The following is a 25,165-nucleotide window of genomic DNA, read 5'->3' on the forward strand; positions in this document are numbered from 1 at the left end:
GCTGGCTGTCCATCAGTGTGTGTCCATCCAGAGTCCAGCTGTACTGAGGACTGTCGCCCTCCTCAGAGGAGCAGGACACCCTCACCTCTCCCTGGGACAGACACTCAGAGGCCAGCAGGGGAGACGACACGGGGGCTGAGGGACACACACTCACATCACTTTGCACATGGACACAGTCTTTGCAGTGCAGCTTCTTTGAGTCATGAGGCGCAAGTCATTATGTGGAAGTGTGTTTTTGTCATGACACTGGTGTCTTTGTACTGTTTTGTATTCTTCAAATGGTAAAATACACACAATATATAACATAATAACTCGTCAACTACTTCAATACTGCAGATTTTTGTAATTTAGTAAAATTATATAACTGACAAACACTCTATTTTGAATTATATTAATCACACATTATATTGTTGATAGTCTTATTTGGGACACTGAGTCACTGTTTGAGTTTTCCCATCAGCCCATCTGAGACAGCATGACTTTCACTTTGTGCTAGAAATTGACAAGCAGCTATGAAAGACTGGAAAATGTGAACTATTGTCACTAAGAATTTCTCCAGCAATTTTAAGGAAATATAATTTAATGATTTATAAAATTACTTTCTTACCTTGAATGGACATCTTTAGTTTTCGGTGTTCTGTTTCCTTTCCATCTGAATCATAGACCCTCAGGGTATATTCAGCATCATCAGTCCAGCTGATGTGTCTCATCCTAAATGTTCCATTACTGGAGGTAAATGAGGATCTGCTTTCTAATTTATTATACACAACCACATTTTTTTTCAAATGAAGAATATGGAATGTGTTGTTTTTGACCCATTGGTATCTAAATCTGTCAGATGCTGAAGTCATGAGGCGGAGAACCACGGTTCCTCCCAGAGCAGCGTAACACTGAGCTCCATCCTGTCTGCCATCACAGAAGGTTTCCACACCTGGAAATGCTGAAAAACACGATGAAAAAGAAATGAAATATCACAGTCTCCATCATTTTCTTTCGATGCCAGTAGCAACATTAATGAGCAATGCAAGACATGTGCAAAGGTAACCGACTAAAAATGAAACAGTGTGGGGTTTTGTTGTTCATAAAAGGTTTGCTGTAACTTTCACTCTCAGACACAGTTTGCAGACTGGAAGTTATTCTTGGGCAGCAAAGGAGCCACAGATACAGCTGACTGCATTTCCAAAGATGTTTTTTCCATTGTAAGCATACAATTGAGAGTTTTGCTGAGTAGTGATCTCTCCATAGTTGGTAGAGTGTAAAAATGACATCTTGTTTTTATGTAAGTCGCCTCGGACTCGACTCAGTTTGTTTGAGGAGTAGACTTGTTGTTAATTTTTTTCTGCTTCAAGTCAAGAGCTCCAGTCCTGAAAGTGTAATTTTGGTTGTGCCTTTATTTCCTCTGTGGGAGTGATGTCTGACTTGTCACAGCATTGTTAATACAGCACAGGTCGTCTGTACTGGGGAATGGAGGGTATGCTGTGACAGGAGGGTCTACAGGACACGATGGTGCCAGGCTCCTTACCCAGAGTGCTGCTCTCAGGGGGTTCAGCTGCTGTTGTCGTCATAATACACTCAGGCTTATCGGTCTCAAGCAGCCACTGAGATATGTGTGTCCCATTGGTTAAGATGCAGTCAATGAAAATGACTCCTGTGAGAGAACATTGTGTTATTATAATCATCAGTCTCCTATTCATCAGAGTCACTGTTTTTCATGTTGTGACTCACCTGCACACTGTGACATCATCTTGTTTGCAGCAGCACTGCTGACGTGATTGTTGACGGAGCAGACGAGCTGTCCTGACACGCCTGGTTTCAGAGTGATCTCTGTGTTGTCCTCATTAGCAGAGAGGAGCTGGCTGTCCATCAGTGTGTGTCCATCCAGAGTCCAGCTGTACTGAGGACTGTCGCCCTCCTCAGAGGAGCAGGACACCCTCACCTCTCCCTGGGACAGACACTCAGAGGCCAGCAGAGGAGACGACACAGGGGCTGAGGGACACACACTCACATCACTTTGCACATGGACACAGTCTTTGCAGTGCAGCTTCTTTGAGTCATGAGGTGCAAGTCATTATGTGGAAGTGTGTTTTTGTCATGACACTGGTGTCTTTGTACTGTTTCATATTATTCAAATGGTAAAATACACACAATGTACAACTTAATTATTTATCAGCTACTGTAATACTGCAGGTTTTTTGTAATTTAGTAAAATTATATACTAACCCCAAGTCACTGTTTGAGTTTTCCCATGAGCCCAACCTGAGACAGCACCACTTTCAGTTTGTGCTAGAAATTAACAACCGGCCATGAAAGACTGGAATATGTGACTTACCATTGTTATACTTTCAATTCTTAAAGTTATTTATTTACCTTGAATGGACAACTTCAGTTTTCGCTTTTCTGTTTCCTCTCCAACTGGATCAAAGACCTTAAGGGTGTATTCAGCATCATCAGTCCAGCGGATGTGTCTCATCCCAAATGTGCCATTACTGGGAGTAAAGGAGGATCTGTTTTCCAATTCATTATATGCAACCATATTCTTTTTCAAACTGAGAATCATGAACTTTTCATTTTTGAACCACTGGTATCTAAATTGGTCTGATGCTGAAGTCATGAGGCGGAGAACCACGGTTCCTCCCAGAGCTGCGTAACACTGAGCTCCATCCTGTCTGCCATCACAGAAGGTTTCCATACCTGGAAATGTTGAAAAAAAAATATGAAAAAGAAATTAAATATCATAATCTCTACCCTTTTCTTATAAAACCAGCAGCAACATAAATGATCACTGCAAGATATAAAGAATGTGCATATATTAAAGCAGTGAATATGAAACAGTGCATAGGAATATTTTGTTGATAACAGGTTTTCATTCTCAAACAAAGAAGCTTCTTCAGTCCTGACAGACTGATGGGCAGTCCAAGCTATTTAACCTGTGTGGGGATGCTGTCCAGGTTGTTGAAACTACTGTATTGTTCGTGCTCCTCCCTGTTTAGACGACTGTCATTAGTGTTGGCGGAGTCCCCTCAGTCCAGGAGAGAATGACACTCATTAGAGACTTCTGATTGCAGGAGTGGATGGTGGTTGTTAGGGTCACCAGCATCTCTCCTGTGCAGAGAGGAACGTAAAGACCTGTATGTCAGTGAAACCAAACAGCCACTAAACAAAGGCATGGCTACACACAGGAGGTCCAACTCCGCAGGTCAGATCTCAGCAGTCTACCTGCACCTGTAAGAACAGGGACACTCCTTTAACGTTGACATCTTGACTAAAGAGGACAGATGGTTCCAAAGAGGAGTGAAGGAAGCGATCTATGTCAAGATAGAGAAACCATCTTTCAACACAGGAAGTGGTCTCAGACGCTATCTATCTCTGACTTAAAACTCTGTCCTGTGATCGCTTCCCAGGATTTTGAACCATTCACCCTTGACCCCGGTGACCCTAACAACCACCATCCACTCCTGGAATCAGAAGTCTCTAACGAGTTTCATTCACTCCTGGACCCCTGGACCACCAACACTAATGACATTCGTCTAAACAGAGAGGAACAATACAGCAACGATACAACAAACAACGATACAGTAGTTTCAACGACCTGGAGAACAACCTGGACAACGTCCCCACACAGGTTAAATAGCTGGGACTCCCCAGCAGTCTGTCAGGACTGAAGAAGTTTCTTGGATGAGAAGTGAAACACCCTCAAGAATCAACAAATAGTCCAGCTGATCTCTATTCAATCTGACATGGATAACCATGACCTGGAGGACTGAGAACCTACCCAGACATTCATCATCATCATCATTATTATTATTATTGTTGTTGTTGTTGTTGTTGTTGTTGTTGTTATTGTTACAGTTTTTCTTTTATTTTATATTATTGCTGTTTGCATTAGCATTGAAATTTCCAATTTAATGAGCATTATTATTACTGTAGTAACAGAAAATGTATTCAAAGTTACTCAATTGGCATTCTAATTTTTTGTGCCAACTGAGACAGCATGCCTCTTACTTTGATTGAAATTTACAAACGGCTATGAAAGACTGGAAAATGAGACTTAAAATTACTTATTTACCTTGAATGGACAACATTAGTTTTCGCTTTTCTGTTTCCTCTCCAACTGGATCAAAGACCTTAAGGGTGTATTCAGCATCGTCAGTCCAGCTGATGTTGCTGATCCTCAATGTGCCATTACTGGGAGTAAAGGAGGATCTGCTTTCTAATTCGTTATACGCAACCATATTTTTTTTCAAACTGAGAATCATGAACTTTTCGTTTTTGAGCCATTGGTATATAAATTGGTCTGATGCTGAAGTCATGAGGTGGAGAACCACGGTTCCTCCCAGAGCTGCGTAACACTGAGCTCCATCCTGTCTGGCATCACAGAAGTTTTCTACACCTGGAAATGTTGGGGGGAAAAAAAGATGAAAAAGAAATTAATATCACAATTTCTACCATTTTCTTACAATGCCAGCAGCAACATTAAGGTCCACTTCAAGATATAAGGCATTTACATCCATTAATGTATTGAAAATGAAAAGGTGTATCAGGATATTGTGTTAATAATAGGTTTTCACTGTCAAACACAGCCACATTCTTAAAGTCTTCTTATTGTTATTATTATATTTGTTGTTATTATTATTGCTACTATTATCATCATAATTATTTATTTGACCATTAGCGTAGAAATTGTATAATTGTAGTCAGTGAAAATAGTGTATTCAAAGTTAGTAAATGAGCATTCTTTCTTCTACATATTGTTTGATTATTTTATTCTTTCTTTTTTCTTTTTTTTTCTTTTTTTCTTTTGTGGTTGAGTTAATCCTCAGATTATTGCTGGTTTTCTTTCCTCACTTTAAGTCACAGTGAAGAGCTCCAGTGCTGAAAGTGTCATTTCATATGTGATTGGGTAGTGGGTTGTGCATGTGGTACCTGTGTGGAAGTGATCATACTGATTTCTGCACTAATACTTAAAAATGATGAATAAATGAGGGTGATTCTCATTTCCGGCCTCAGAAGCTCTTTCAGCTTCAATACACATCACCGAAAATGAAGTCAAGCTGTTCTGTCCTCATTCATTTATATGAATTACTGCTTCAACATTTGATCACGCAATATCAAATTCAAAATATCACTATGTGGAGAATAGTGACTCATCTCACCATGAGAGACTCCCAGCAGCAGCATCAACAGTCCAACCACAGCCTCCATGTGTATGGGGTGCCGAATGTAAAAATTCGGTCACCATTTTATAGACAACATATTTCGAACATTTAGCTGACTTTCCTCACATTTAGCTCATTTTTCTTTCATTTTTCTTTCATTTGAGACAAAAATTCATGTAAAACAGCATGTTCTCTAATTGTTAAAAAAATGTGTACGCATGAAAAATAAATCTAAATCTAAATGCTAAATCTAAATCTAAATGTTAAATGTAAATCTAAATGTTAAATCTAAATGTAAATGTTAAATGTAAATCTAAATGTTAAATCTAAATGTAAATGTTAAATCTAAATCTAAATGTTAAATGTAAATCTAAATGTTAAATCTAAATCTAAATGTTAAATGTAAATCTAAATGTTAAATCTAAATGTAAATGTTAAATGTAAATCTAAATGTTAAATCTAAATGTAAATGTTAAATGTAAATCTAAATGTTAAATGTAAATCTAAATGTTAAATCTAAATGTAAATGTTAAATCGGTCGCCAAGTGTAAAGCTAAATATTTAGAAATTATGCAAATTGGGCAGGTCAGCGCCCGTCGTCCACGCCCCTGGCAGTAGCCTCAGATCATGTGGCCCCGCCCACACCACCGACTGCGGCTCAGTGGGTGAGGCGAGGTGAAGAGGCAGAGACATGGCCGGTTCACTCCCGACAGAGGAGCTCGAGAGGGCCGTTGTGGCCGGTGTGCGGGCTGCACTATAGGGGATGATTCCAGGGGTGCACTCCACACCACAAACGGTAAGTGAAGCAGTTGAATTTTAACTTATTAACTAATTCTGGACGGAGTTCCTGTTAACTTAGTTAGCCGGCCGACAAGCTAACGTCACCGTTTGTCAGTGTGACTTGGATGCTAGCAAAGGTTATGTGATCCACAGTAAAGATTAGCTACAGCTATGTTTGAAAAACGTAACCCCAGTTAACCACAACTCAGTGGTTACCAGTAGCAACAGTGACCATGTTTCATGTCTCTCTTTTTCAAGACCCTTTTTTGGAAAAATACTTTTTATATGGACATTCTGCAACATCAGCCCATGCTAGCTTTAAACTCAGTGCTGGGTATAGCTCTGTGGCAACCTCAAGCGTTTTTTTGCTGCATCACAGCCCTCGTAACGTTTCTCATTCACAAAATCGCACACCCTCCTAACCCTCCAGCTGGAGCGGCATGTCCGCTGGCTGCTACATTCAACCGGGTGGCGGCGCACACTGGCCGGCCCACCTGATGCCGGCCGGTGCCTCGGCCGGCACCACGCCCACCCGGTCAGGTCTGCCGGATCTGACAGGTGCGCTGCGCACACAGACTGCCATATATACCTTTCATCATAAATCAACTTTTGTTTATACGCAGTTGCAGCAGCACAATGGACAGCAACACAGACAACATGGTTGATTATTGATTGTGTGACTCCGCCATTCGCAGGTAATCGCGCTGCGCATTAAACGAGTTTGCTTAGGGCAGGAGGAGCTACGTTAACAGGAACAGCTAACTAAGCTAACAGGAACTCCGTCCAGAATTAGTTAATAAGTTAAAATTCAACTGCTTCACTTACCGTTTGTGGTGTGGAGTGCACCCCTGGAATCATCCCCTATAGTGCAGCCCGCACACCGGCCACAACGGCCCTCTCGAGCTCCTCTGTCAGGAGCGAACCGGCCATGTCTCTGCCTCTTCACCTCGCCTCACCCACTGAGCCGCAGTCGGTGGTGTGGGCGGGGCCACATGATCTGAGGCTACTGCCAGGGGCGTGGACGACGGGCGCTGACCTGCCCAATTTGCATAATTTCTAAATATTTAGCTTTACACTTGGCGACCGATTTAACATTTACATTTAGATTTAACATTTAGATTTACATTTAACATTTAGATTTACATTTAACATTTACATTTAGATTTAACATTTAGATTTACATTTAACATTTACATTTAGATTTAACATTTAGATTTACATTTAACATTTACATTTAGATTTAACATTTACATTTAGATTTAACATTTAGATTTACATTTAACATTTAGATTTAGATTTAACATTTACATTTAGATTTAACATTTACATTTACATTTAACATTTACATTTAGATTTAACATTTAGATTTACATTTAACATTTAGATTTAGATTTAGCATTTATATTTAGATTTATTTTTCATGTGTACACATTTTTTTAACAATTAGAGAACATGCTGTTTTACATGAATTTTTGTCTCAAATGAAAGAAAAATGAGCTAAATGTGAGGAAAGTCCGCTAAATGTTCGAAATATGTTGTATGTAAAATGGTGACCGAATTTTTACATTCGGCACCCCATACATGTGTCCTCAGTGTTCAGCCTCAGTTCAGCCACTCAGCCGTTTCAGATAAACTCCTCTGTTTCACACCATGCCCAACCTGCACATTTTACACTGACAGCACAGACAGGTTTGTTAGCCCCTGTTTCTGAGAATGAGTTTTGAAATCTTCAACCACGGTAAATGATGTGGTAGCTGGACAGAAGATCAAGGAAGTGAATCAGGTTCTCTTCACTGCTCACAGACAACTTGGCAAGCTGCTTGTGTGTGAAATAAACTGAACAGAGGAGAGGTGACAATCTTCCTCCAGATGTCATTTCAACAAAACAGTACTGTGAATTTGAACTTTTACCTACAGGAAAATGGGTCATTGAAGAATACTAGAAATACTGATAAGATGTCATTTGTCATTTACAGTTGTTGTGTTTTTGTTCGTTTGTTTTGTTTTGCTTTTTGCCGAGTATAGCTCAGGGCAGCATCAGTCTTGCAAACCGTCATATTGCAGATTGCATTTATTTTGAAGGTCTACTGCTGGGATTCCTTGAGACTTACTTTTACATCAGGTGTATGTATTGTTATGTGTTCTAGTTTCATTTTCCTTTTCCATTCTGAGTTTAAAAGAAGTTAAACCTCACACAGTCAAATGCTTCTTTATTTGAAATGAAATGGACTGAACAACACATTACTCTGCCAAAAAAGATAGAGAGAGACCAACGTCTACTTTGACAGTTAGGCTGCTGACACGCACTTGTGGGCAAAACGCTGCACCAAGCAGTGAATGAGCTTCTCAGAGTTTTTAGAGTTATATTTATGACTGTTGTTTTTGCCACCTTTAAAAGCAGGTTGTGGTTAGGGTTTTATCTGATGTTGACACACATCTGACCCACTTCAGCTTTATTTGTGTTCTAACAGCGTTTTTCAGAAGCGTCATTTAACAAGAACTTATTCCTATTGTTAGTTTGACAATGAAATAGCATATGTTCAAAATTGTGCACTCAGTAAGACAGAAAATATGGAATATGTTTCCCCTGTGGTGTTTCCTGTAGGATCACAGGTTGTATTGATAACATATGCATTGCTTTCAGGGCTCAAGTGCTGGAAAATAATTTGTGAACTATTTTGCCTTACAATTTAACTAGTGACAGCAGAGTAGAGAAGTTGATAAATTATCAGCTAGAAATTAATCTCAAGCCCCAAACACCAGGAAAGATATTTATGATGTTATTTCACAAAACCAATGCATCATGACAACACATCTTTTTTGACATTTCTACTCAACAGTTACAGTAGAGAGAGACGTGAAGGGCAGGGGAGACAGAGCAGATGGCATGCAGCAGAGGGCCTGAGGTTGGATTTGAACTCAAGACGCTGCAATCAGGACTCAGCCTTGGTACATGGTTCGTGCTTTTGGCCAGTGACCTACCAGGGTACTCCATATGATGATAAACTTTACCAAAATGACATTTAGAGAGATTTCAGTTAATTCTCTCAAGAATCACATCGAGAACATCTAACTACTCGACAAGGTGCACCAGGCCTTAGGAATGATGTGCTTAAAAGCGAGAAGTTTCTAGCATGGGGACTGCTGGTCTTGCTGCCTCTCAGCTGGGGATTGATTTGGGCTGGATTTGGGCCTTTCTCCTCACCCTGCTGGGAGAGTGTCCCTACAAACTTGGAGTTGTTGTTTGGCACTTTGTCCTGCCAGGTGATGATCAGGATTTGTCACAGGCAGTGCATGAGGAAGGCAATGAACTTTGGGTCCTGTCGGGCGCCAAGGGTCCAGGACTCGCTGCCATACAGGAGGGTGCACACAACACAAACTCTGCAGGCCTGGATCTTAGTGTGCTCTGTCAGCTTCCTGTTGGTTCATACTCTCTTTGTTAGTCTGGACATGGTGGTAGCTGCCAAATCTCAGTGAAGCCTGACCTCTAGTGGTGAAAAGCTGGATGTCTGATCTTTGGTGGCAGGTGATGTGTTGTGGTTTATTTCCTCTGTCATTCAAGTGAGTGCTCTTGCATTCTTATAACATGAATAAATTGATTTTTCACCAAACTTTACAGTTGGCACAGTGCAGTCAGGTAGGGAATGTTCTCCTGGCATTAACCAAACCCAGACCCCTCGATCAGACTGCCAGATAGAGTCCAGTGGCGGTGTGCTTTACACCGCTCCACCCGACGCTCAGCATTGTGCTTGGTGATGTAAGCCTTCCATGAGGCTGCTCGGCCATGGAAACCTATGCCATAAAGAGCCATAGCCTAAATTACAAAGTAATGAGCCCAAATCCTTGAAATATATTAATTATGTCATTTCACCAAACTTACTCACCACGATGAAAAACTTTTGTTTGTTTGTTAGTGATAAACACTTAAAATCATGGCAATATCTGATAATTTTCAACTTAATTAATTAAAAATGTGGCAGCTGTTGATATAGAGACATAATGTGTTGTTAAATTTGTGATAATTATCTGTGCATGGCCTGCAAAAACTTCAAAACCAGCATAAATTGTCTGTACAAACTTCAGAATGTGAATCAGAAACTGATCCCCAAGGGAAATTGAGTCAATTGCAGTTGCTGACAAAACGCTGAAACACTGAAACGTTATACATAAAATGAATAAGCGATTAATTGTATTTGTTCTCTACAAGTTTAAATACAGTGTTTCCATTTGGATGGAAATAAAATATTCTAGGTGTGAATGTGTCTGTCTGTGTGTTTGCCCTGCAATGGACTGGTGACCTGTCTAGGGTGTTTCCCCGCCCAGTGAGTGCTGCGATAGGCTCCAGCACCCCACAACCCTAATTTGAATAAGAGACCTGGAAAATGAATGAATGAATGTCCATGTGGGTGGACAGGTGTGTATAAGACCAGTGGTTCTCAACCTTTTTTGTTATGTGACCCATTAAAGTAAAGCAATGCCCCCGTCACAGGCCACATATTCAGAGAGGTGAGCCAGGTTGAACCACTGTATAAGACACGGTTCACATCTCACATTTTCAGGTCTGTTTATTTCCTCGCACAGCCACTTTCTTATGTATAAAAAAGAAGAAAGTGAAAAAGAAACTATAACAGACATTACCTGCCAATAGACTTTACCTGCCAAAGCTTCATGAAAGAGCTCAACTTCCATTGTGCCCACGCAATAATAGGGATAGTTTTTCTCTCACTTTTACCAGATATTTCTTTACTTTCTCTTTCGAAAAACATTGTGAGAGTTGATTCAACCAAGAAGTGAATCAAAGGAAACTTTGATCCGTTAATATCTGACCGATTTCCCTGCAGGCCTAGTAACCAAGAGGAGATGATTTAACCCGTTCAAAATAGAGTTATCAATACTTCGATGTCTGCTTGGTTTGTCCCATGTTGTGTCAGAGAGGTCTAATCTGGGAGTTTATTCTGAAGCCTCTTAATTCTTCTGTTCAGTGACTGTGGCAGCCAGCAGATCATGTGTGTGTGTGTGTGTGTGTGTGTGTGTGTGTGTGTGTGTGTGCTGCCTAACCACAGTTTGCCAGGTCACAAGATAGCACACCACACCCTCTGTGTGTCTTACAGTCACTGTGCATAAACAGGCATGCAGAGGCAGAGGCCCTCCACACACTGGGTGAGTGTGTATGAATCCATACATTCAAACCCAAGTACAAGCAGAAGAGAGAGCTTGCTTTAACATCCTCAGGGAGGCAATGTTTTGCTCCAATGCTCCAGCAGAGTACAACAGGAAACATCAAAAACAACTGGAAAAATTCAATCTAGCTTTCATTCCACTGAGAGCGCTTCCTCTCTTTCCACCGTACAGCGAGATGCTGTTGTGGAGCAGAGGCTGAATTACCTGCCAAAATGTACAACAGAAAACATTTACTCCTAGACATCTAGGGAACATAGAAGACAAAGATAAAAATATAACACAGCAATGAACCTGATTCCACAGAAGATTAACTCTGTCAGTCTCAGTACTTACTCATTTTCACATTCCATGGAACAGAACACACATTTAAAACCGCACACACTGCATGTAACTAAACACAGTAGAAAGCTCCATGGTCATGGTCTCCAGGCTTGATTTATCATGGAGTCTGCAGCAACGCAGCAGAAATGCAGTGTGAAAAGTGTGGAAGAATGTGTGTGTGTGTGTGTGTGTGTGTGTGTATGTGTGTGTGGGCTTGTTTTGCTACCAACTATGGACAAACTATTGAGATGCCACTTTTCTTATGAGGACATTTTGGGTGGTGCTCACGATGGAAAAAAGGTGGTTTATTGGTTAAGGGTTAGGGTTAGGTTAGGGAATGCTGTAGACAGAATGAATGTAAGTCAGTACAATGTCTCCACAAGTATAGGAAAACTAACCTGTGTGTGTGTGTGTGTGTGTGTGTGTGTGTGTGTAGACACAGAACATGTTTCCAATTCCTGTAGCCTCATTTTTCACTTTTGTTCTTTACTTTCTCTTTCTGTTAGTGTCTCTATTATTAGTTTTTCTTATGCATTGTTATTGCCAAAGCATACTTCTTGGGCTTAACAGGCGCCCTGAAGTCAGACAACACAGCAGCAGAAAAACATGTGGTTCTCTGCGTGTGTGTGTGTGTGTGTGTGTGTGTGTGTGTGTGTGTGTGTGTGTGTGTGTGTGCATGTGTGTTTGTGTTGACACAGAACAAGTAAAAAGTCTCCAGTTACTGTAGACTCATTTTTCACTTTTGTTCTTTACTTTCTCTTTCTCTTAGTGTCTCTATTGTTAGTTTTTCTTATGCATTGTTGTTGCCAAAGCATGCTTCTTTGACCTGACAGGCACCCTGGAAGTAGGACAACACATCAGAAAAAGAAAAACGTGTGTGTGTGTGTGTGTGTGTGTGTGTGCATGTCTGTGTGGAGACACAAGTAAAACATTTCCAGCGACTGTGGTCTCATTTTTCACTTTTTGTCCTTTACTTTCTGTTTCTCTTAGTGTCTCTATTTTTAGTTTTTCTTCTTTCTCTTGGACTTGACAGGCACCCTGGAAGTAGGACAACACAAAAGCAGAAAAACAGAAATACAGTAACGTTTGTGTTTAATAGAAAAATTGTATCTATATATCTATATCTATATATATGTATATACAGTACTTTATATAGTTCTTTATTTTCATGACTATTTACATTGTAGATTCTAACTGAAGGCATCAAAACTATGAATGAACACATGTGGAGTTATGTACTTAACAAAAAAAGGTGAAATTACTGAAAACATGTTTTATATTCTAGTTTCTTCAAAATAGCCACCCTTTGCTCTGATTACTGCTTTGCACACTCTTGGCATTCTCTCGATGAGCTTCAAGAGGTAGTCACCTGAAATGGTTTTCCAACAGTCTTGAAGGAGTTCCCAGAGGTGTTTAGCACTTGTTGGCCCCTTTGCCTTCACTCTGCGGTCCAGCTCACCCCAAACCATCTCGATTGGGTTCAGGTCCGGTGACTGTGGAGGCCAGGTCATCTGCCGCAGCACTCCATCACTCTCCTTCTTGGTCAAATAGCCCTTACACAGCCTGGAGGTGTGTTTGGGGTCACTGTCCTGTTGAAAAATAAATGATCATCCAACTAAACGCAAACCGGATGGGATGGCATGTCGCGGCAGGATGCTGTGGTAGCCATGCTGGTTCAGTGTGCCTTCAATTTTGAATAAATCCCCAACAGTGTCACCAGCAAAACACCCCCACACCATCACACCTCCTCCTCCATGCTTCACAGTGGGAACCAGGCATGTGGAATCCATCCGTTCACCTTTTCTGCGTCTCACAAAGACACGACGGGTGGAACCAAAGATCTCAAATTTGGACTCATCAGACCAAAGCACAGATTTCCACTGGTCTAATGTCCATTCCTTGTGTTTCTTGGCCAAAACAAATCTCTTCTGCTTGTTGCCTCTCCTTAGCAGTGGTTTCCTAGCAGCTATTTGACCATGAAGGCCTGATTCGTGCAGTCTCCTCTTAACAGTTGTTCTAGAGATGGGTCTGCTGCTAGAACTCTGTGTGGCATTTATCTGGTCTCTGATCTGAGCTGCTGTTAACTTGCGATTTCTGAGGCTGGTGACTCGGATGAACTTGTCCTCAGAAGCAGAGGTGACTCTTGATCTTCCTTTCCTGGGTCGGTCCTCATGTGTGCCAGTTTCGTTGTAGCGCTTGATGGTTTTTGCGACTCCACTTGGGGACACTTTTAAAGTTTTTGCAATTTTCCAGACTGACTGGCCTTCATTTCTTAAAGTAATGATGGCCACTCGTTTTTCTTTAGTTAGCTGATTGGTTCTTGCCATAATATGAATTTTAACAGTTGTCCAATAGGGCTGTTGGCTGTGTAGTAACCTGACTTCTGCACAACACAACTGATGGTCCCAACCCCATTGATAAAGCAAGAAATTCCACTAATTAACCCTGATAAGGCACACCTGTGAAGTGAAAACCATTTCAGGTGACTACCTCTTGAAGCTCATCGAGAGAATGCCAAGAGTGTGCAAAGCAGTAATCGGAGCAAAGGGTGGCTATTTTGAAGAAACTAGAATATAAAACATGTTTTCAGTTATTTCACCTTTTTTTGTTAAGTACATAACTCCACATGTGTTCATTCATAGTTTTGATGCCTTCAGTGAGAATCTACGATGTAAATAGTCATGAAAATAAAGAAAACACATTGAATGAGAAGGTGTGTCCAAACTTTTGGCCTGTACTGTATACATACATATACACTACTCACAAAAAGTTAGGGATATTCGGCTTTCGGGTGAAATTTCAGGATGAACCTAAAATGCATTATAACCTTTACAGGTGAACTTAATGTGACCTTCTGTAAACTTTTGAATGCATATGTCCAACTGTCCAATGTTTCAGTACTTTTTGCACAAGTTGCTGTTCTCTAACAAGGAGTTTAACGCCAAAATTCACATCAGGTGTTTGATGCTCCAGCTCATCGAGGTCGTATCATTAGGGAATGGCTGCTGGAGACTGGGGTACCTCAGATGGAGTGGCCTGCACTTTCTCAGACCTGCATCCCATAGAAAACCTATGGGATCAGCTGAGTCGCCGTGTAGAGGCTCGGAGCTCTGTACCCCAGAACCTCAATGTCCTGAGGGCCGCCCTTCAAGAAGAGTGGGATGCCATGCCTCAGCAGACAATAAGTCGCCTTGTGAACAGCATGAGACGTCGTTGTCAAGCTGTAATTGATGCTCAAGGGCACATGACAAGTTATTGACACTGACATTTTTTGTTGTGGTATATCCACCACTGTTGTTGGCTTTTGTTTCAAGAAATTGTTTGAGATGAGGAAATCACCAGTGTATGCTTCTACTTAAATTCCCTACTTTCATGATATAATATCACTGTAGCGTGAACTTTTTATATTTTCTGTAAATTTCACCCAAAAGCCAAATATCCCTAACTTTTTGTGAGTAGTGTATATATATCTATATATAGATATAGATATATATAGATATATAGATATAGATATAGATATAGATATAGATATATAAAAATTTTCTATTAAACAGTAAAACAAACAGTAAATTGGCATTGTCTTTCAACTACGGCCCAGTAAAATGGAAAAAAAAAAAAAAAAAAAAAAAAAAACCTGCTTCATTTCATTTTACTTGTTGCCTTTTTAACAGCTATATAGCATCAAGCGAGTGCAAGGGGCACCAAATGATTAAGACAACAACTGGGCCTTTACAATTTATCATAATTTCTATATCTGTCATCTGGTTAATGACCCCGTTTACGCTAACAGTTTTCTACGCTTTCTGAAGCAGAGAGACAGGATCCAGGATGAATATATTGTGACACTGATCCGGGTCAGGTACTTTACCAGTTTTCATATCACTTCCAACTTTGAGCTGGGAGTGGTACTGGACATTATCCCACATGCAGGCGACTTTTTTTTCTCTTCCTCGAACACGTTTATAAGAGCAAGAATTTACTTTCGTTTTCAGCGCAGCGGATCATTCAGTCTCAACAGGCTTGGACTTTGCTGTCTAAGACTGTTTGTCATCTCCTCTCTTCTACTGCGTTTTTCTTAGTAGTGGCTATATCGGGTCAAGGTAGCAGTAACTGCCAATAAGTAAAAGTAGAAGTTTTTGGACTAAAGGACTAAAGGAAAGGTGCTCAAGACAACAAACTAACCGACACTGTGAGTTCTCGCTGTCTCCGTTTTTTTTCCTTTCATTTATTTATTTATTTTGTTCGTTTGTTTGTTTCTTAGCGAAGTCCTCAGTTGAACTTTGTCTTACATTATCTTTTGGTCCAAGTTTTGTTTAGTAGACTGCAGACAGTTCAGTGTTGGGATCATCACGGACACGTTCTGAGTTTGACTTTAGCTGCGGGTGAAAAGTATGAGTTGTCTCTCCCTCCCTCTCTCTCTGCCTCGTGTCTGTCAGCTGCTGTGTCATCTGTTACGTCGCTTCATCTTACATCTGTAGTAGCGGATCGTGCTTTTTAAATCACTTTTTTTGTGGCAGGAACTGCCATGAGGGTTTTGGTGTTTTGTACAGCTCAGCTCTATGTTAGCTCCACTGCTCTTCCTGTTGATTTGCAGTGAGGCTCCTTCCTCCTCTGTGCACTGTAACTGCATGAAGTTGTCATTTTTCTATTTGGTAATCATGGCCAGGCTTGAGAGATTTGCTTAATGAAACAATTAAGTTTTGCACAAAACAGATGCATGCTGGTTTAGACTAAAACGTTCCGTACTGGGATGCAGAATTGTAAAACTTTTTCTGTGTTGGACTGTCACTGCAGGCAAACGAAAATGGGAAGTGAACAGAGCATCCTCGAGAAGAAGGGCTACAAAATTGAAAGAGAAACAGAGCATGGCGTTGTAGTCACAAAGACTGATGACACATTTCTGATCAGAGAGATCAGTTTGGCACAGGTAAGTGTTGAGTTTGTAACAGATTGTACCTCTGTCAGCAACAGAGAACATGTGCACACACCAAGCCCCTGTTTTTGTACAGGCACACTGCATCAGGTTTATCACCTCAGCTCATGTAGTGTGTTCATCTGTTTCACTCATTGATCTCTTAAAACAGAAAAAACAAACCTCTGGCAGACCATTCTTACAGCAGTGGTGTTTTTGACAGGTGGCTGCGGAAACTAAGGCAGATTTACTGAACGAGATAGAAATCCTCAAGACAACAAACCATCCACATATTGTGAGCAGTGAGAATTCTTTTGAAGGTAAGATTTAAATTAATTTGGAATATAAAGTTTCCATAACATATAGTTCCCTTTTTAATGCAAAGCACCTCTGTAAACTGTAGATTAAACTCACTCTTACATTCACTCACTCACTGACTCAGACAGTAAACTGTAGATTAAACTCACTCTCACATTCACTCACTCACTGACTCACACAGTAAACTGTAGATTAAACTCACTCTCACATTCACTCACTCACTCACTCACACAATAAACCAGTAGACATGGGCAGGCCCAGGGCGGCATTTTTTTATGTCACGTGGGGGCGGCACGAGCACTTAAAAAAAAAAAAAGGAGGTAGGAGTAGTAACATGGTAGGGCGTAAGGCAGCAATTTCGCCTAGGGCGGCAACATAGGCAGAACCACCACTGCAGTAAACTGTAGATTAAACTCACTCTCACATTCACTCACTCACTCACACACACAGTAAACTGTAGATTAAACTCACTCTCACATTCACTCACTCACTCACTCACTCACTCACTCGTAGGATCACAGTTAGCTATCGATTTGCTCCATCTGGATGTGGCGGCTTGCTGCTTCTTACATGGCAGTCTAGCAAAATTACTACCCCCTACCCCTCTCTCTCTCCCTCTTTCTCTCTCTCTCTCTCTCTCTCTCACACACACACACACACACACACTTGCCATGGCAACAGCTGTGCACGTTTAACTGATGTTACATCAGGAGAACTGATGCACATTCAATGGAAACATGTTCTCTTTTTACCAGAACATTAATAAAAGAAGTGTGAAAATAACTTTGTGGCTCTTGATTTTGATTCAAATTTAAAATACAAAAAATAATTGGTTTTGGGAGGAGTTGAGCCTTACCTGGTAGGTTGTTGTGGCTTTGCCAGAACATTATTCAATAACTTTGTTTACAGCAATACAGCTAATTAGGATGAACATAGCTCATATCTAATTAGTTAATATTAACCTCCTCTTGAGACAGGCTATGAATTGGTTTCCAGTCATTTTAAAATAACTGTAGTAGCATGCAGATAGTTTCAGTTAATTTCATGCATTAACTTTAACTTAACCTTTGTTGTTGCTGAGAGGTGTGCACACTGCGACTGAGAGATCAGCCGAACTGCCAGGTGCTTGTTTTGTCATGACAGAAGTGTAATCACCACAGGTTTTGCCCTGGCAAGGCGAACCATTTGGAAATACTCTGATTTGCCTTGAACCAAAGGCCCTCAAAGGCCCATGCCAGCTCTACCCATTCAGTTTCTCTGACGCTGACCCATGATGGCTCTACATAGAAGTGACACAACAATCAGCTGATCTCTCCACATTTCTTCTGCTGAAAAAACAAATTAACTGCATAAATGTTAAGACTTTTTTTTCCAAACTGGTAAAGACACACGGAGGTCTTGAAAGTGTTTTTTTGTTTTTTTGCTTGTTTGTTTGTTTGTTTTTTCTCCGCCACTTGAAGTGGAGAGTAACAAGCAATGGGATTATGGGCTCAGATTAGTCATCTGACAGCCAAATGCAATGCTGTGCAAATGTTTCAAATTGGATTATGTTTTATTTTTGAAAGTTATACACAGTGATATATTTGAATGAGCTCACAGGTTGTTTTTCATTTTGTATAGATGGACCCACTTACTACATAGTGATGGACTACTGTCAAGGAGGGAGCCTTGCTGAAAAGATCAAAGAGCAGAGGGAACCGTCTGAGGAGCAACAGGTATCCAACATATTCCATCATATGCATTTATGTAAACACATACCTATATCTAGCTGTTTAGGCTCTTATCCAGAAAGGCTTAAAGTGAGGGTGGTGGCCACTGTCTTAGCTCCACCTGTACACTCTAATCCAATCCAATCCAGCTGTTCTGCCATAAAGTTGACTTTTCTGCTGCCTATAATGCTCAGGTTTTCTTTTTGTCACAGTAATAGAGGTGTTCATCCAATTCTATGTTTGGCATTGAGCTCATAGTTAGTGCTGCTGTTGTCCCGTGTCATTGTTTTTCAGTTTTGGCATTTCACTCTTCCTTTTATGACAGATATTGAACTGGGTTGTTCAGATCTGTGTGGCCTTGAAGTACATTCATGATAAACAGCTGCTTCACAAGGACTTGAAGCCAGAGGTACTGTACACATTCACAATGATGGTCAACTGTATTTCTTCATTTGCATTTGGCATTTTACTGGCATTTAATTACAGCTATGGAAGAAAAAATATACACGTTTAATTTGGTTTTAAATAAGAAATGTTATGTATATGAAAAGAGATATTAAAAAAAAGTAAAATACTAATACTTTGTCGTTTACTGCTTTATTATTCTTTACTTAAGCATTAATTAACTTGCAAGCCCAAAGTGAATTATTTACCAGTGTTTCATAAACTGGGCATCTCAGACTATGACTTTTCTTTTTTTTCTAGTCGGTCTTCCTCACAGAATTTGGAACAGTGTGCCTGGGTAGATTTGGGAGAGTTGGTGAAAAGTACTGTACCCTATAACAGAACTATATTTTAAATATACACTGTGTATCAGAGATACAGTAACTTACAGTTTGTTGTCCTGTTAATGTATTTTTGTTCACACAGTTCAACCTCTCCATCAGCCACCAATTCAAATTCTTCAGACAAAGGAGCTGTAAGTTATTTAGCACCAGAAACTTTGACAGACGGTGATTACAACTCAAAAAGGTAAAGAGCTTTGCTTTTGAAATAAAGAATGAAACTAAATTTGTGTCTTCTAGTTGCTGCTTTGGAAAGTTAGCAGCCATCATTCTGCTCTGGCTGATTGAGAAATTAGTTTTTGTTTCCTATCAATCACATTCACTTATTCCACAACATGTTGTTTATTTGCACATCTCTCATTGTACTATCACTGTACTATCAGTCATCAGTGTCTATGCTAAAATGTTATATTGAACTGAATTACTGACTTGAATGTCTCAACTCTCAACTTTCTAGGCAATATGCCATTTCAGTATTTATCCATTCAGATGTACATTAATCCAACAGCAATCAAGCCTGATGTTAAAAACTTCAACAAGAAAATACTTCAGTGACAAGTATTAATTTTTTGTAACATTTAATTTTCGATAACTGTCCCAGGACTGGAAAATGTGTAACATTAGATGACTTTAAGGTTTTTGAGACAGTGGAGACTCTTACACTGAAGAGGGGCACAAAATATCCGGATACAGTTGAAGTTAATAAGAGGAACCAATCAAGCTCATCCCCAAGATACTGTGTGGTTCTTGCCCATCTCTCCCAGAGCGCTACTTCCCTGGGCGTTTTGGACATACTGCAATTGATTTAATCACATTTGTGAAGAAAAGTGAATAAAAGAGATTCAGAAGTTCATGTTTTTATTTTGTGCCATTGATCATTACATTTACAAAATATGAGGTTTTAATATTATGAACAAATTTGTATCATTATCAAAGTAGAACCATTTCCAATTCAAAACAGTGTTGTTTTGGCGATTGTCATACATTCACTGAATAGATTTACGTTATTTTATGTTTATTTTATGTTATGTTTAAAAAAAAAAAAAAGCATTGCTGCTTATCTGAAAATTTGGCCTTCTATATTACTGCAAGGTTGACTTGTAGGTTCTGTACTTCTGACTTCTTGAAAATGTGTTTTTAACCTGACAGCAGAAACTGAATAACTACAGTGACACAGAGATAATGACACCTGCTTTGTTTGCAGTGACATTTGGTCCATGGGATGTATCCTGTATGAGTTATGTACTCTGAAGTTAGCAGTAAGTATTTCCCAGTTGTAGGACTCATGGCTCTAGAAGGGACCCAATTTGTCTTGTACATATATACAGTACAGGCCAAAAGTTTGGACACACCTTCTCATTCAATGCATTTTCTTTATTTTCATGACTATTTACATTGTAGATTCTCACTGAAGGAATCAAAACTATGAATGAACACATGTGGAGTTATGTACTTAACAAAAAAAGGTGAAATAACTGAAAACATGCTTTATATTCTAGTTTCCTCAAAATAGCCACCCTTTGCTCTGATTACTGCTTTGCACACTCTTGGCATTCTCTCGATGAGCTTCAAGTGGTCGTCACCTGAAATGGTTTTCACTTCACAGGTGTGCCTTATCAGGGTTAATTAGTGGAATTTCTTGCTTTATCAATGGGGTTGGGACCATCAGTTGTGTTGTGCAGAAGTCAGGTTACTACACAGCCAACAGCCCTATTGGACAACTGTTAAAATTTATATTATGGCAAGAACCAATCAGCTAACTAAAGAAAAACGAGTGGCCATCATTACTTTAAGAAATGAAGGTCAGTCGGTCCGGAAAATTGCAAAAACTTTAAATGTGTCCCCAAGTGGAGTCGCAAAAACCATCAAGCGCTACAACGAAACTGGCACACATGAGGACCGACCCAGGAAAGGAAGACCAAGAGTCACCTCTGCTTCTGAGGACAAGTTCATCCGAGTCACCAGCCTCAGAAATCGCAAGTTAACAGCAGCTCAGATCAGAGAGCAGATAAATGCCACACAGAGTTCTAGCAGCAGACCCATCTCTAGAACAACTGTTAAGAGGAGACTGGGCGAATCAGGCCTTCATGGTCAAATAGCTGCTAGGAAACCACTGCTAAGGAGAGGCAACAAGCAGAAGAGATTTGTTTGGGCCAAGAAACACAAGGAATGGACATTAGACCAGTGGAAATCTGTGCTTTGGTCTGATGAATCCAAATTTGAGATCTTTTGTTCCAACCACCGTGTCTTTGTGAGACGTAGAAAAGGTGAACGGATGGATTCCACATGCCTGGTTCCCACTGTGAAGCATGGAGGAGGAGGTGTGATGGTGTGGGGGTGTTTTGCTGGTGACACTGTTGGGGATTTATTCAAAATTGAAGGCACACTGAACCAGCATGGCTACCACAGCATCCTGCAGCGACATGTTTAGTTGGACGATCATTTATTTCTCAACAGGACAATGACCCCAAACACACCTCCAGGCTGTGTAAGGGCTATTTGACCAAGAAGGAGAGTGATGGAGTGCTGCGGCAGATGACCTGGCCTCCACAGTCACTGGACCTGAACCCAATCGAGATGGTCTGGGGTGAGCTGGACTGCAGAGTGAAGGCAAAGGGGCCAACAAGTGCTAAACATCTCTGGGAATTTCTTCAAGACTGTTGGAAAACCATTTCAGGTGACTACCTCTTGAAGCTCATCGAGAGAATGCCAAGAGTGTGCAAAGCAGTAATCAGAGCAAAGGGTGGCTATTTTGAAGAAACTAGAATATAAAACATGTTTTCAGTTATTTCACCTTTTTTTGTTAAGTACAGAACTCCACGTGTTCATTCATAGTTTTGATTCCTTCAGTGAGAATCTACAATGTAAATAGTCATGAAAATAAAGAAAACGCATTGAATGAGAAGGTGTGTCCAAACTTTTGGCCTGTACTGTGTGTGTGTGTGTGTGTGTGTGTGTGTGTGTATTGCTTGTCATCCACTTGGTGGTCTGTTTTGACCATCCTTGGTCTTGATGATGTCTTGGGCTCAGCTGAATCTTTGTTTTTTTGTCCTTTGTGTTTATTATGACTTTCAGTAATGCTCAGCTTTCCTTCAGTTTTCAGCAGAGACCACAATCAAGCTCATCCCCAAGATACTGTGTGGTTCTTACCCGTCTCTCCCAGAGCGCTACTCACCTGAGCTTCGTGGACTTCTGAGTGACATTTTCAGTAAAGACCCTAAGTTGAGACCAACAGCCAGAGAGATTCTGGGAAGACCCTTTATTATCAGCCTTCTCTCAACAAAGGTTTGGCATTTTTCATTTTTCATGGCCTAACACACACATCTCACATACTGTACATCCTACCACCAGCATTAGTATTGCAGCTGCAGAGGTTTTTCCCAAGTGTTAAAATACACTGAAATAGGTACCTGATACACAGCTCCGTCACTCAACGCACAGCTGGAAAAATTAGGCATTTTCCAGATCTACTCATGTAAACCTTTGTCCATTATCTCTTTCTGTGTTTCTTGGACAGAGCAAAGAAACTGTGAAGGAACTTCAGACCAACTTGGACAAGCTGAGAACTGTGGCAGACGGTTTGGAGCGAGTGCACCAGGGAACCACCATTGGCAGTCTGACAGGGGGAGTGATTGGTGCAGCGGGGGGGATTACATCCATAGTGGGCCTGATTTTGACTCCCTTCACTTTGGGAGCCTCCCTTGTGGTCACCGGGGTTGGTATAGGGGTGGCAGCAGCTGGTGGGCTCACCGCTGGTGTCTCAAATATCACTAATATTGTTAACCAATCCTCCGATCGTAAAGCTGTCCGAAGGATCATTAAAGAGTTTGAGGAGAAAATTGAAGCTGTGGTCATGTGGGTCCAGGAGATCAGTGAGGGTTTAGAGTTGCTCAGTACAATATGTGACTCAGCTGACTCTGAAGGAAGCATTGTCAGCAAAGAAATCTTGGCAAGGCTTGGCCTCAGAGCCGGGAGAGGCCTGGCTGGTGTTGCTGAACTGGTCAGATTGATTCAAGTGATGAACATTGGCAAGGTGGCAGCACAGACAGCCAGGGCAGTTCGTGTAGCAGAGGTAGCGGGAGGTGTGCTCGCTGGTTTATTTGTGGCAGTAGATGTCTTCTTCATTGCCATGGATGCTAAGGAGATCCACAACATCAGACAGGCAAAGGCAGCAGAGGCAGCAATCGCAACAGACCAAGCCTGCTCTGAGACAATGCCTGAGAATGACACCACAGGTATCAGAACCCAAGTCTGACAAAGCTGCACTGGTACCCAATACTGAAAAATCTACAACAGAGCAAAAGGCCCAGCCCACTTCAAAGGCTGATACAGTCAAATCTGAAATCATGAAATTTGTCCTATCAGTCAGGCAGACTGCAGAGGAATTGCAGCAAGTCTTAGATGACCTGGAATTCATCGTCTCAGGTATTCCATCACTACCATCACCAGAAGGCTAGAGAGGCCTCCTGCACCTGGCAGATCACAGGTTTCATTTCAGCAATAGCCAGCATGCACCCTGTTGACTCTTTACTGCCTCTGGCTATCCCTGTGCTCTGACACTTTGAGGGAAATATATGCATATCTGATCGTGGGTGCTTATTTGCATTAAAATACATGTTTAAGAAAACAACATTTAAAGATGGATTTAAAGCTACACAAACTGATTTCTGATCACTAGAGGGTATTGAGAGGTGAAACTCTGTTTGTTCAAGGTCAGTCAGTCCTGCATCCAGGTACGCAGTAGATCACCTATCATTTTTGGGATGGAAATGAGGGCTACATTTCACAAAGCTCTTGTTGGATTACTTGGATTATTTTGTGTTTGACCTCCAATTTAAAAAAAAATAAAAAATAAATGGTAAAGCCTTAAGCAACAAGGTAAGCTCTTTTGAATGAACTTTTTCTGTCACTGCAGTGCTGATTGCAGCAGCAGGCACTCGTGCGACTGATCCGAAATTTGGATGTTTATCTGCACGATGTGTGGTTTCAGAGACTCTTTGAATGAAGTTGAAGCAGTGAAGGAGTGGTGGGCAGAGGAGAGCCACAGTGATGATAAGGGACATTTTACTGTAAAAAATGCATATAATATTGTTCAATGTAGCTTTAAGTCAAGATGCATATTTCACAATAAATGTCTGAATAATGAAATGTAATGGAACTGTGTTAACCAACAATGTAGTCATTCTTAGTTATCATTCACAGTGAATCATTATACAGTTAATACCTTTCTGTAGTTAGCATGTCATGAAGTATATGAGTTTCATGTTTTATATTGGTCAACACTTCATGTATGATCTACATCATTAAAATAATGATTATTCATTTCAATACATCCAGGCTTGTAGTCCTCTTTATTACAATTGTGCAGTAAAGTGCTGGTGAAGAATTAATGGTCTGTCACATTTTTATGACCAAACAAAGATGGAAAATTGTAGCCATGATCAACAGTTGGCTGCAGGTGAAGCCATGGCCCATCCACATTCAGTATCATAGAAGTTAATGCAAAAGTCAGTCAGATAGACGACCACATGCTGCTTATTATCTCTGCATCCATTTAGATACCCATGCATTCATGCTTTTTCTTCATCAAATCAGATTTAGTGAACACTAGAGAGCAGAGAGCCAATCAGAGTTAGCTACTCACAGTAGTATGTGCTGTGTTGGGGGGTCTGTGCATGTTAGAATGAAGGCAGTCATGTTTACATTCTCCATAGTGCCCATAGTTGTTGGCATCAGGTGGTGTCCACACCAGTGTTTTTATATATCCCTCGCCATGAATCTAGTGGGCTATGGCACATACACTAGTGCAAGCATTATAAAGTTCTGTCCTGCTGTTTCTGCATGTGGACCACAAAAACAGTACATGGCAGGGTCAAATTCAAATAACTTCTACAGATACACTCCTGATCAAAATTTTAAGACCAGTTGAGAAATTGCAAGAATTTACATTTTGCACTGTTGGATCTTAAGAAGGTTCTAAGAAGAGCTTCAAAATGTAAAAAG

General features: G+C 40.6%; 2 protein-coding genes across 2 annotated transcripts; one reads left to right on the forward strand and one right to left on the reverse strand.

Moving 5' to 3' along the window:
- Nucleotides 1–456: 456 nt before the first annotated feature.
- LOC115366250 (uncharacterized) lies at nucleotides 457–2,470 on the reverse strand. The gene is made up of 6 exons (XM_030061607.1): nucleotides 2,368–2,470; nucleotides 2,221–2,283; nucleotides 1,726–1,986; nucleotides 1,523–1,648; nucleotides 816–940; nucleotides 457–492 (listed from the first exon to the last, which is right to left on the reverse strand). Exons 1-6 carry the CDS (start codon nucleotides 2,468–2,470, stop codon nucleotides 457–459), a joined length of 714 nt encoding a protein of 237 aa, XP_029917467.1.
- A 12,934-nt stretch (nucleotides 2,471–15,404) lies between these two features.
- Nucleotides 15,405–24,414, forward strand: LOC115366251 (serine/threonine-protein kinase PLK4-like). The gene is given in 11 exon segments (XM_030061608.1): nucleotides 15,405–15,627; nucleotides 16,233–16,365; nucleotides 16,574–16,670; nucleotides 18,289–18,383; nucleotides 18,703–18,786; nucleotides 19,083–19,144; nucleotides 19,248–19,349; nucleotides 20,367–20,421; nucleotides 22,259–22,447; nucleotides 22,680–23,387; nucleotides 23,389–24,414. Coding segments are annotated over 10 exon segments (1,746 nt in total). The 5' UTR covers nucleotides 15,405–15,627; nucleotides 16,233–16,242; the 3' UTR covers nucleotides 23,620–24,414.
- The last annotated feature ends 751 nt before the right edge of the window (nucleotides 24,415–25,165 follow it).

This window comes from Myripristis murdjan, chromosome 10 (genome assembly GCF_902150065.1).
Source record: "Myripristis murdjan chromosome 10, fMyrMur1.1, whole genome shotgun sequence".
Lineage (NCBI taxonomy): Eukaryota > Metazoa > Chordata > Actinopteri > Holocentriformes > Holocentridae > Myripristis > Myripristis murdjan.